This window comes from Oncorhynchus mykiss, chromosome 8 (assembly GCF_013265735.2).
Source record: "Oncorhynchus mykiss isolate Arlee chromosome 8, USDA_OmykA_1.1, whole genome shotgun sequence".
NCBI lineage: Eukaryota > Metazoa > Chordata > Actinopteri > Salmoniformes > Salmonidae > Oncorhynchus > Oncorhynchus mykiss.
The window spans coordinates 27,158,022-27,170,882 of record NC_048572.1 but is presented as its reverse complement, the minus strand read 5'-3'; the positions used below and the strand labels follow the sequence as shown (position 1 = coordinate 27,170,882).

Here is a 12,861-nt window from a genome sequence, read left to right as displayed (position 1 = left end):
AAGGGACATCAAAACTCCAGCATTCAAAAGTGGATATAAAGTGATGAAGGAACTCTATAGTGTATGTGTGTATATAAATGGCATATACTGTATATACAGTACAGTATCTTCAGAATGTTTTCACACCCCTTTACCTTTTCCACATTGTGTTGTGTTACATCCTGGATTAAATTAAGATGTTGTGTCACTGGTTTACACACAAGACAAAATACTGTCAAAGTGGAATTTTTACAAATGAATAAACAATGAAAAGCTGAAATGTCTTGAGTCAATAAGTATTCAGCCCCTTTGTTATGGCAAGCCTAAATAAGTTCAGGAGTAAAAATGCACTTACAAGTCATATAATAAGTTGCATGGACTCCCTCTGTGTGCATTAATAGTGTTTACATGATTTTTGAATGACTACCGCATCTCTGTACCCCACACATACAATTATCTGTAAGGTACCTAGGCTGAGCAGTGGATTTCAAACACAGATTCAACCACAAAGACCAGGAAGGTTTGAATATCCCTTTGAGTATGGTGAAGTTATCAATTACACTTTGGATGGTGTATTAATATACCCAGTCACTACAAAGATATAGGCGTCCTTCCTAACTCAGTTGTCGGAGAGGAATGAACCCGCTCAAGGATTTCACCATAAGGCCAATGGTGACTTTAAAACAGTTGCAGAGTTGAATGGCTGTGATAGGAGAAAACTGAGGATGGATCAACAACATTATAGTCACGCCATAATACTAACATAAACGACAGTGAGTGAAAAAAAGGAAGCCTGTACAAAGTAAAACATATTCCAAAACATGCATCCTGTTTACAATAAGGTACACTAAAGTAAAACTGCAAAAAATGTGGCAAATAAATGAACTTTATGTCCTGAATACAAAGCATTATGTTTGGAGAAAATCCAACACAACAAATTAAGCATAGTGGTGGCTGCATCATGTCATGGGTATGCTTGTCATTGGCAAGGACTAGGGAGTTTAAAATAATAATAATATGAATAAATGGAATAGAGCTAACCACAGGCAAAATCCTATAGGAAAACATGGTTCAGTGTGCTTTCCAACAGACACTGGGAGACAAATTCACCTTTCAGCACGACAATAAGCTAAAACACAAGGCTAAATATATACTGGAGTTGCATACGAAGACAACATTGAATGTTCCTGAGTGGCCTAGTTACAGTTTTTACTTAAATCAGCTTGAACATCTTTGGCAAGACTTAAAAATGGCTGTCTAGCAATGATCAACAACCAACTTAACAGAGCTTGAAGAATTATTTGGTGCAAATATTGTACAATCCACGTGTGCAAAGCTCTTAGAGACTTACCCAGAAAGACTGTAAAATCTGCCAAAGGTGATTCTAACATGTATTCACTCATGGGTGTGAATACTCGATATTTCTGTATTTCATTTTCACTTTGTCATTATGTGGTATGTTGATGAGTGAGAAAAAAATCTATTTGATCCATTTTGAATTCAGGCTGTAACACAGCAAAACGTGGTATAAGTCAAGGGGTATGAATACTTTCTGAATGCACTGTATAGTCAACAATATAATGTAGAGCATTGCTTTAGAAAGGCATACCAGTGTAAATATACCATATTTGTATGCCATTTTAGAATATCCTAAAGCTGTGAATTTGACCACAGACAAAATAAAGTGGAAAACATGAATTAACTATCCCTTTCTACTCTTATCGAGGAGTTTCCCAGTAGCTGATTTATATCCTTCATTTGACAAAACACAGGGGGGAAAAAGGAGAGTTAAAAAGAAAGAAAGAGAGTCGTTGTGTGCGGCGCTGTGAACTGGCCTTCACTGAGACCACAGCTGCAAGGGGGAGAAGGGGGCAATGCCAGTGTGTGTGCATGTCTGTGTGTGTGCGTGCGTGACTGCGTGTCTGTGTATGCCTCTGTGCATGTTCTGTGTGTGTTTGTGTGCGAGTATAGGTAATGGGTTTTGATGCTCCGGTGATGCATGCACTGTGGGAGCCAGTGCCAATGACGTGCAACCCCCGTTGTCTGAAGATAAGCTTCTTCTTTCATCTCCTCCTCTCCCCTATCTTCATCAAGTCAGTGAACCCACAACAGGTCATATTGTACATGAAAGAGTTCACAGGGTGAATCCCAAATGACACCATATTCCTTATATGGTGCACTACCAGCTCAAAAGTAGTGCACTAAATAGGGAACAGGGTGCCATTTTAGATGCACCCTCACTGTTCAGTTTGGCACAACGGTCGGCCGTTTGTTGAATGTTCTGAGAACCTGCTCGGATTCAGTGGTGATAGACGAGGGGCCAAATGGAAAAACGAGTCTTCGCCTCTTCTCTTTGTTCATCCCATCTGTGTGTGTTGTTAGAAGATTATTTGAAAGATAATGGGTGTGTCTCAATAGCCCAGCGAGGCTTGCTCTCCTTTCCTTTTCACTCCTCTCTTTTCCATCACGCTTGGTTTTCCAGCTCTTTCCTTTCCGCGCTGGTTACGTAGAACATTGTTTCCCAACCAGGGGTACGGGTACGTCGGCAGTCCCCATGGGGTACGTGGGAAGATATATTTTTTTAAATGTGTAAAAAAAAAAATATTGGGAACATTTTTACCCCCCAAAATATGTTTACGTTATCTTGGGCCTCCCAAGTGGCACAGCAGTCTAAGGCACTGCATTGCAGTGTTGAGGAGGCACTACAGCCTGGTTCTACTACACTACAGCCTGGTTCTACTACATTACAGCCTGGTTTTACTACTCAGCTGCTTCTACTACAGCCTGGTTCTAGTACAATACAACCTGATTCTACTACACTACAGCCTGGTTCTACGACACTATAGCCTAGTTCTACTACTCAGCTGCTTATACTACAGCCTGGTTCTAGTACAATACAACCTGGTTCTACTACAGCCTGGTTGTACTACACTACAACCTGGTTTTACTACACTACAACCTGGTTCTACTACAGCCTGGTTCTACTACACTACAGCCTGGTTTTACTACACTACAACCTGGTTCTACTACACTACAACCTGGTTCTACTACAATACAACCTGGTTCTACTACACTATAACCTGGTTCTACTACACTACAGCCTGGTTCTACTACACTACAACCTTGTTCTACTACACTACAACCTGGTTCTACTACACTACAACCTGGTTTTACTACACTACAACCTGGTTCTACTACAGCCTGGTTCTACTACACTACAACCTGGTTTTACTACACTACAGCCTGGTTCTACTACACTACAACCTGGTTCTACTACACTACAAACTGGTTCTACTACAATACAACCTGGTTCTACTACACTACAACCTGGTTCTACTACACTACAACCTGGTTGTACTACACTACAACCTGGTTTTACTACACTACAACCTGGTTCTACTACAGCCTGGTTCTAGTACAATACAACCTGGTTCTACTACAGCCTGGTTGTACTACACTACAACCTGGTTTTACTACACTACAACCTGGTTCTACTACAGCCTGGTTCTACTACACTACAGCCTGGTTTTACTACACTACAGCCTGGTTCTACTACAATACAACCTGGTTCTACTACACTACAACCTGGTTCTACTACACTACAGCCTGGTTCTACTACACTACAGCCTGGTTCTACTACACTACAACCTGGTTCTACTACACTACAACCTGGTTCTACTACACTACAACCTGGTTTTACTACACTACAACCTGGTTCTACTACAGCCTGGTTCTACTACACTACAACCTGGTTTTACTACACTACAGCCTGGTTCTACTACACTACAACCTCGTTCTACTACACTACAACCTGGTTCTACTACAATACAACCTGGTTCTACTACACTACAACCTGGCTCTACTACACTACAACCTGGTTCTACTACACTACAACCTGGTTCTACTACACTACAACCTGGTTCTACTACACTACAACCTGGTTTTACTACACTACAACCTGGTTCTACTACAGCCTGGTTCTACAACACTACAGCCTGGTTCTACTACACTACAACCTGGTTCTACTACACTGCAACCTGGTTCTACTACACTGCAACCTGGTTCTACTACACTACAACCTGGTTCAACTACAAGACACCTGATTCTTCTACTCAGATGCTCATCAAGAGCACAACCAAACAATCAACCAACCAATCATATCCCCACCTGGTGCAGTCTCTCCTGGGCTATGGGAAGTGCAGACGTGACTTCGGTCCAAGTTTGCTCCAGCTGCGCTAGTTGTCTGCGCAGCCCCGGTGCATCAGCCTCCTTCAGCTGCAGTAGCAATGTGCCCGCCCTGAGCGCAGAGGCCTTTTCAGCGGACCTGGTTTCCAGCTCCACTGAAAACTCCTGTCAAAGAACCAAACGTCATATCGAACAGCTCCCATACCGGAAATTTCAAACAAAATTCACACAGTCAGTTTGCAATTCTAACATTTCCCATGGCATGTGAACTGACTTGATGTTTCCAAAACATTTGTAATGTATTTAGGAACCAAAAACTCACTCCAAACTAGCTTTCAGGTGTTGTGAAAGAAAAGACAGATGGACTGCATTTTTAACATGTTACAATTAAATGTGTTATACAATAAAAGTAGTTTTTCTGTGTATCCATACATTTTCTTACATGTACATTTCCGGTCGGGTCTGGATGACACTGTCAGTCATGTAACATGAATTCCGATTATTTACTACATTGAGCTACAAAGTTTTTTCCCTAACAATTTTACCAGTAGTTGGATGAGGTAAGTACGGGTGAGCTCCTCGTTTTGAGGTGTGGCGTCGGGCAGACTTCTCCATGTCTTCAGGCGTTCTTTAGCACTGCCCATCCATCCAGTGAGCGAAACAGAGTCGTTGTGGAACCTACAAGAGGGAAAACAGGGTTCAAACATCGTTCGATGTGTCCTTATGCAGAGCAGTCCACATTTATAGTGCCTTCAGAAAGTAATCACACACCCTTGACTTTCCCCCCATTTTGTTGTGTTACAAAGTGGGATTAAAATGGATATAATTGTCATTTTTTTTGTCAAATATCTACACAAAATAATCCTTTTGTTTTAATGAATGGAAAATAAATCACTAATATATCTTCATTAGATAAGTATTCAACCCCGAGTCAATACATGTTAGAATCACCTTTGGCAGCACTTACAGCTGTGCGTCTTTCTGGGGAAGTCTACAAGAGGTTTGCACACTGCATCTCACACACACACCCCAATTTATTAATGGACTGCTGAATGTATATTTTTTTCTCTTGCTTTGTTTGCTCTTTTCAGTATTATGTCAATCTCTGATAAGCTACCCAGAAAAGGGCTGAAAATAGCCCATATTAATATATGTAGCCTTCGAAATAAGGTTAATGAAATCAATAACTTGCTAACATCAGATAACATTCATATATTCGCCATTTCTGAGACTCACATAGATCATTAATTTGATGATACAGCAGTAGCAATACAAGTATATAACATCTATAGAAGATACAGAAATGCTTATGGGGAGGGGTTGCTGTGTATATTCAGAGCCATATCCCTGTGATGCTTGGAGAAGAAGTGTTATTGAAGTGTTGTGGTTGCAGGTTCACTTGACACATCTAAAGCCTATTATTTTGGGGTGTTGCTATAGGCCAAGCGCTAACAGTCAGTATCTAAATAAATATGTGTGAAATGCTTGATAGTGTATGTGATGTAAACAGAGAGGTCTACTTTCTTGGGGACCTGAATATTGATTGGTTTTCATCAAGCTTTCTGCTCAAGAGGATGCTTCTACCTGTAACCAGTGCCTGTAATCTGGTTCAGGTTATTAATCAACCTACCAGGGTGTTTACAAACACTACAGGAACAAGATCCTCCACATGTATCGATCACATTTCTACTAATACTGTAGAACTTTGCACTAAAGCTGTATCCGTACCCATTGGATGCAGTGATCACAATATAGTGGCTATATCCAGGAAAGCCAAAGTTCCAACAGCTGGTGCTAAAATAGTGTATAAGAGATCATACAAACTATTTTGCTCTGACTCTTATGTGGATGATGTTAAAAATACTTGTTGGTCTGATGTGATTAATGAGGAGCATCCAGACGCTGCACTTAATGCATTTATGAAATTGCTTCTTCCAATTATTGATAAACATGCACCTGTTAAGAAGCTGACTGTTAGAATTGTTGAGGATTCATGGATTGATGAGGAATTGAAAAACTGTATTGTTGAAAGAGATGGGGCAAAAGGAGTGGCTAATAAGTCTGGCTGCACATCTGACTGGCTTACTTATTCCAAAAAAATGATGTGACTAAACTCAAAAAAAGATGAAACTGTATTATGAAGCCAAGGTCAATGATAGAAAGAATGATAGAAAAACACTTGAGTACTTTAAATTAAATTATGGGCAGAAAGACAAATTAAACTCCATCTTTCATCGAATCAGATGGCTTATTTATCACAAAACCATTTTATATAGCCAATTATTTTAATGATTATTTCATTGGCAAAGTGGGCAAACTTAGGCAAGAAATGCCAACAATGAACAGTGAGCAAATGTATTCATGCATTAAAAAAATTAATAGTGAAAGAAAAGCATTGCAAGTTTGAATTTTGTAAAGTTAGTGTGGGAGAGGTAGAAAAATTATTGTTATCGATCATTAATGACAATTGGAATTGACAACTTATGGAAAGCTACTGAGGATGGTAGCTGACTCTATATTATTTACCTCAGGTCTGGAGGGAAGCCAAAGTAATTACGCTACCCAAGAGTGGTAAAGCGGCCTTTACTGGTTCTAACAGCAGACCTATAAGCTTTCTGCCAGCTCGTAGCAAACTGTTGGAAAAAATTATGTTTGATCAAATACAATGCTATTTCTCTGTAAACAAATTAACAACAGACTTTTAGCATGCTTACAGAGAAGGGCACTCAACATGTACTATACTGACACAAATGACTGATGATAGGTTGAAAGAAAATGAAGCCTTTGATATTATTTACCATAACCTGTTGTTGAAAAAACATATGTGTTATGGCTTTTCAACATCTTCCATATTGTGGATTCAGAGCCATCCATCTAATAGAACTCAAAGGGTTTTATTTAATGGAAGCTTCTCTAATGTCAAACATGTAAAATGTGGTGTACCGCAGGGCAGCTGTCTAGGCCCTCTACTCTTTTCTATTTTTATCAATGACCTGCCACTGGCATTAAACAAAGCATGTGTGTCCATGTATGCTGATGATTCAACCATATACACATTAGCAACCACAGCTAATGAAGTCACTGAAACCCTTAAAGAGTTGCAGTCTGTTTTGGAATGGGTGGTAAGTAATAAACTGGTCCTAACCATCTCTGGAGCTAAGAGCATTGTATTAGGTACTAATCATTCATTAAGTTCTAGACCTGAATCTGGTAATGAATGGTGTGGCTGTTGAACAAGTTGAGGAGACTAAATTACTTGGCGTTACCTTATATTGTAAAGTGTCATGGTCAAAACATATAGATTCAATGGTTCAATGGGGAGAGGTTTGGTCGTAATAAAGAGATGCTCTGCTTTTTTGACACCACACTCCAAAAAACAAGTTCTGCAGGCTCTAGTTTAGTCTAATCTTGATTATTGTCCAGTCGTGTGGACGAGTGCTGCAAGGAAAGACCTAGTTAAGCTGCAACTAGCCCAGGACAGAGCGGCACGTTTTGCTCTTAATTGTAATCAGAGGGTAGATATAAATAATATGCATGCCAATCTCTCGTGGCTAAGAGTTTAGGAGAGACTGACTGCATCACTTCTTCTTTACATAAGAAACATTAATGTGTTGAAAATCCCAAATTGTTTGCATAGTCAACTTACACACAGCTCTGACACACACACATATCCCACCAGACATGCCACTGGGTGTCTTTTCACAGTCCCCAAATCCAGAACAAATTCAAGAAAGTGTACAGTATATAGAGCCCTTATTGCATGGAACTTCCTTCCATCTAATATTTCTCAAATAAACCTGGTTTAAAAAAAACAGATAAAGTAACACCTCACGGCACAACGCCTCTCCCCTATTTGACCTAGATAGTTTGTGTATGCATTGATATCTAGGCCACGTGTGCCTTTAAAAAAAAGTATGTAGTTCTGTCCTTGAGCTGTTCTATTGATGTTCTGTATTATGTTTCATGTTTTGTGTGGACCCCAGGAAGAGTAGTTGCTGCTTTTGCAAAAGCTAATGGGGAACCTAATAAAATACCAAATACACCTGGATTGTACAATATTTTCCCATGAAGCTTTTAAAAAATCTGTCAAGTTGGCTGTTGATCATTGCTAAACAGTCATTCTCAAGTCTTGCCATAGATTTTCAAGATTATTTAAGTCAAAACTGTAACTAGGCCACTCAAGAACATTCAATGTCGCCTTGGTAATAAACTGCAGTGTATATTTGGCATTGGTTATTGTCCGACTGACAGGTGAATTTGTCTCCCAGTGTCTGTTGGAAAGCACACTGAACCAGTTTATCCTCTAGGATTGTTTTGGAATATTTTTCTTCTGTACAGGTTTCCTTCTTTACTCTCTGTCATTTAGGTTAATATTGTGGAGTATCTACAATATTGTTGATCCATCCTCAGTTTCTCCTATCACAGCCATTCAACTCACCATTGGCCTCATTGTGAAATCCCTGAGCGGTTTCCTTCCTCTCTGGCAACTGATTTAGGAAGGATGCCTGTATCTTTGTAGTGAGTGGGTATATTGATACACCTCTCAATGTGTAATTAATAACTGTACCATGCTCAAAGTGATATTCAATGTCTGCTTTTTTTACCCATCGACCAATTCTTTGCGAACCATAGGAAAAACTCCTGGGTCCTTGTTGTTGAATATGTGCTTGAAATTCAATGCTCGACTGAGGGACCTTACAGATAAGTGTACAGTCGTGGCCAAAAGTTTTGAGAATGACACAAATACAAATTTTCACAAAGTCTGCTGCCTCAGTTTGTATGATGGCAATGTGCATATACTCCAGAATGTTATGAAAAGTGAACAGATGAATTGCAATTAAGTGCAAAGTCCCTCTTTGCCATGCAAATGAACTGAATCGCAAAAAAAAACATTTCCACTGCATTTCAGCCCTGCCACAAAAGAACCAGCTGACATCATGTCAGTGATTCTCTTGTTAACATAGGTGTGAGTGTTGACAAGGATAAGGCTTGAGATCACTCTGTCATGCTAATTCAGTTCGAATAACAGACTGGAAGCTTCATAAGGAGGGTGGTGCTTGGAATCATTGTTCTTTCTCTGTCAATCATGGTTACCTGCAAGGAAACACGTGCCGTTATCATTGCTTTGCACAAAAAGGGCTTCACAGGCAAGGATATTGCTGCCAGTAAGATTGTACCTAATTCAACCATTTATCGGATCATCAAGAAATTCAATGAGAGCGGTTCAATTGTTGTGAAGAAGGATTCAGGGTGCCCAAGAAAGTCCAGCAAGCGCCAGGACAGTCTCCTAAAGTTGATTCAGCTGCGGGATCGGGCCACCACCAGTACAGAGCTTGCTCAGGAATGTCAGCAGGCAGGTGTGAGTGCATCTGCACGCACAGAGAGGCGAAGACTTTTGGAGGATGGCCTGGTGTCAAGAAGGGCAGCAAAGAAGCCACTTCTCTCCAGGAAAAACATCAGGGACAGACTGATATTCTGCAAAAGGTACAGGGATTGGACTGCTAAGGACTGGGGGTAAAGTCATTTTCTCTGATGAATCCCCTTTCAGATTGTTTGGGGCATCCGGAAAAAAGCTTGTCCGGAGAAGACAAGGTGAGTGCTACTATCAGTCCTGTGTCATGCCAACAGTGAAGCATCCTGAGACCATTCATGTGTGGGGTTGCTTCTCAGCCAAGGGAGTGGGTTCACTCACAATTTTGCCTAAGAACACAGCCATGAATAAAGAATGGTACCAACACATCCTCTGAGAGCAACTTCTCCCAACCATTCAGGAACAGTTTGGTGACGAACAATGCCTTTTCCAGCATGATGGAGCACCTTGCCATAAGGCAAAAGTGATGACTAAGTGGCTCGGGGAACAAAACATAGATATTTTGGGTCCATGGCCAGGAAATTCCCCAGACCTTAATCCCATTGAGAACTTGTGGTCAATCCTCAGGAGGCGGATGGACAAACAAAAACCCACAAATTCTGACAAACTCCAAGCATTGATTATGCAAGAATGGGCTGCCATCAGTCAGGATGTGGCCCAGAAGTTAATTGACAGCATGCCAAGGCGGATTGCAGAGGTCTTGAAAAAGAAGGGTCAACACTGCAAATATTGACTCTTTGCATCAACTTCATGTAACTGTCAATAAAAGCCTTTGACACTTATGAAATGCTTGTAATTATACTTCAGTATTCCATAGTAACATCTGACAAAAATATCTAAAGACAATGAAGCAGTAAACATTTTGAAAATTAATATTTGTGTCATTCTCAAAACTTTTGGCCACGACTGTATGTGTTGGGTACAGAGATGGGGTAGTCATATACAGTCATGTTAAACACTATTATTGCACACAGAGTCCATGCAACTTATAATTGTTAAGTACATTTTAACTGAAGACTTTTCAGCTTTTATTTTTTTATTAATTTGTAAACATTTCTAAAAACAATTTCACTTTGAAATTATGGGATATTGTGTGTCGGGTAATGACACAAAATCTCAATTTAATCAATTTTCAATTCAGGCTGTAACACAACAACATTTGGAAAAAGTCAAGGGGTGTGAATACTTTCTGAAGGCACTGTACATGTGCCCACAGCTATGTTGTGTGTATGTCCCTGTCCATTTTCCGAAAACCCTGTCTGTGTGCGCCCACCTGGTCCAGTTGTCCCTTATGTCGCGGCTGCGTTGGCTCTCCTGCTCTGCCTTGCTGCGGACAGCCCGCCAGCGCAGCTCCAGTACGCCTCCTGTGCCGCCGACCCCGGTACTGCATCCCCAGGCCTGCAGAGCCTTCCCCTGGTCCAGGACCGAGCCCAGGGCAGGCCTGCACTCCTCCAACAGGGCCAGCACTCGCTAATGGGGGGAAAAAAGGGGAAGGAGAGAGAGAGAGAAGGGGGTGAATAGGGGTGGGATAGGGTGAAAATGTGAAAGAATAAAAATTGAGAAGGGAATGTGTTTTGAATAAGAGAGAAGTAAGAAGAGGTAGAGCCAGAAGAAAGGGGGATGAAAAGAAATGTAGGGATCAAATAATTATTGTGGGATGTGGGGAGAGGAAAAGGGAATGAAGCGGGAACAGAAAAGGGAGAGGAGGGGAAGACAAGAACAGAGAATGAAAGAGGGAGGAGGAGTAAGGGGATGTTTGCAAGGGTTACAGAAAGAGAGAAATAATGAGAGGGATAATGGGGAGAGAAACGTGAAAAGGGGAAAATGCAACAAAAAAAAAAGAAAGAAGTGCGATAGGGAACAAGACGAAAGGAGCGAAAGAAATGCATAGAGAGTGAGAATGGAATCATCACCACCCGAATCCTCACCTGAACCCATGCCCACCCCCACACCAGTGCCTATGAGTCCCAAATGGCCTCCTATTCCCTACATAGTACACTACTTTTGACTTGAGCCCAATGGGCTTGTTTAAAAGTAATGCACTATACAGGGAATAGGGGGCCATTCAGCATCTCATTCAGTTATTATGGCCAGATAGGGGAAGGCATAAATCTATTAAGGAGGTTTGATGAAAAGAAGCATGTGTACTCTACCCCTACACACACACGTGCACACACATGTGCACGCACACACACATTCCACTCAAGTCGGTCCGTCCGAAAGATGAGAAATAGGATTCTGTAATTGTAAAAGGGAGGGGGGGGGGGGAGTCAGCTAGTTATGGGGAGGGAATCCGAAATGGAACACCGTGTTCTACTCTCCGATAATGGCCATCCGTATTCCTCCAAGTAATTTGATTTTGGAATGAAGCGATGCCACAACAAATAACTCTCCTTTTTTTCACCCATTACTCTCTGTCCACCTCTCTCTCCTTCTATTTTTCCATCTCTCTTTCTCTCCATCTTTCTTGTGCCAGTTGCCCATGAATCCGTCATTCACTGAAGGGCCTGGTTCACATCCAGCTCTCTCTGTATGGCTGTGTCCCGAATGGCCCCCTGTTCCCTACATAGTGGACTGCTTTTGACAAGAGTCCTATGAGGGGAATAGGGTGCCATTTGGGAGTCAGTCTGTGGCACGTCCTACATTGTTGTTGGTTACTGGAATTAGACAACAGGTGGTTTCATCCCAGTACATGAAGGATGCATCGCTCATGTGGACATAAGACACCTGTTGCTTAAGACTTATGCTCATGATATACAGTATCTTCCAGTGATACAAATTAAGAATAAGGGCTACACTGGTTACGTAGTGCAAACTAATTCTTAGTGGGCAAATGTTGTTCAATTGGGTATGTGAGGAGAAGAAAGGGGGTGGACAGAAGGAGATATGGGACAGTGAACGAGAGAGGGATGAGGAGATGATAGGGATGGCAAGAAATACTGAGATGGTCAATGCAATGAGAAAAAGAAGACAGAAAAGAGCATGCAGAGAGTCAGACACAAAGAGAGCAGAGAGCCAGACAAAGATAGCAGAGACAGACACAAAGGGAGCAGAGAGACAGACACAAAGGGAGCAGAGAGACAGACACAAAGAGAGCACAGAGATAGACACAAAGAGAGCAAGATAAGGAAGGAAGAGTAGTAGAGAGAAGAGGAGGAGACGGGAGGGAGGTTTGGATACCTGACAGGTGTCCAGTCTTTCCTGTAGTAGCCCCTCTTCTTCCTCCACCAGATCCTCGCAGGGGATGAGGGCTTCCAGCTCCTCCAGCTGCCGGCCCAGCTGAACACAGCCCTTCTCCCACTGTGTCCAGACCTACACACACACAC

At 41.5% G+C, this 12,861-nt stretch overlaps 1 protein-coding gene across 8 annotated transcripts in view; it reads right to left on the bottom strand.

The window, feature by feature from the left end:
• Positions 1 to 12,861, bottom strand: part of LOC110529722 (nesprin-2) — a 233,020-nt gene that overhangs the window by 73,296 nt on the left and 146,863 nt on the right. For all 8 annotated transcript variants that reach the window (XM_036985202.1, XM_036985205.1, XM_036985203.1 and 5 more), the window contains 4 exons: positions 12,716 to 12,847; positions 10,809 to 11,005; positions 4,710 to 4,842; positions 4,147 to 4,329 (listed from right to left, as the gene is read on the bottom strand). In XM_036985202.1, coding sequence (XP_036841097.1) covers positions 4,147 to 4,329; positions 4,710 to 4,842; positions 10,809 to 11,005; positions 12,716 to 12,847 — 645 coding nt within the window. The remainder of the gene's footprint in view (positions 1 to 4,146; positions 4,330 to 4,709; positions 4,843 to 10,808; positions 11,006 to 12,715; positions 12,848 to 12,861) is intronic.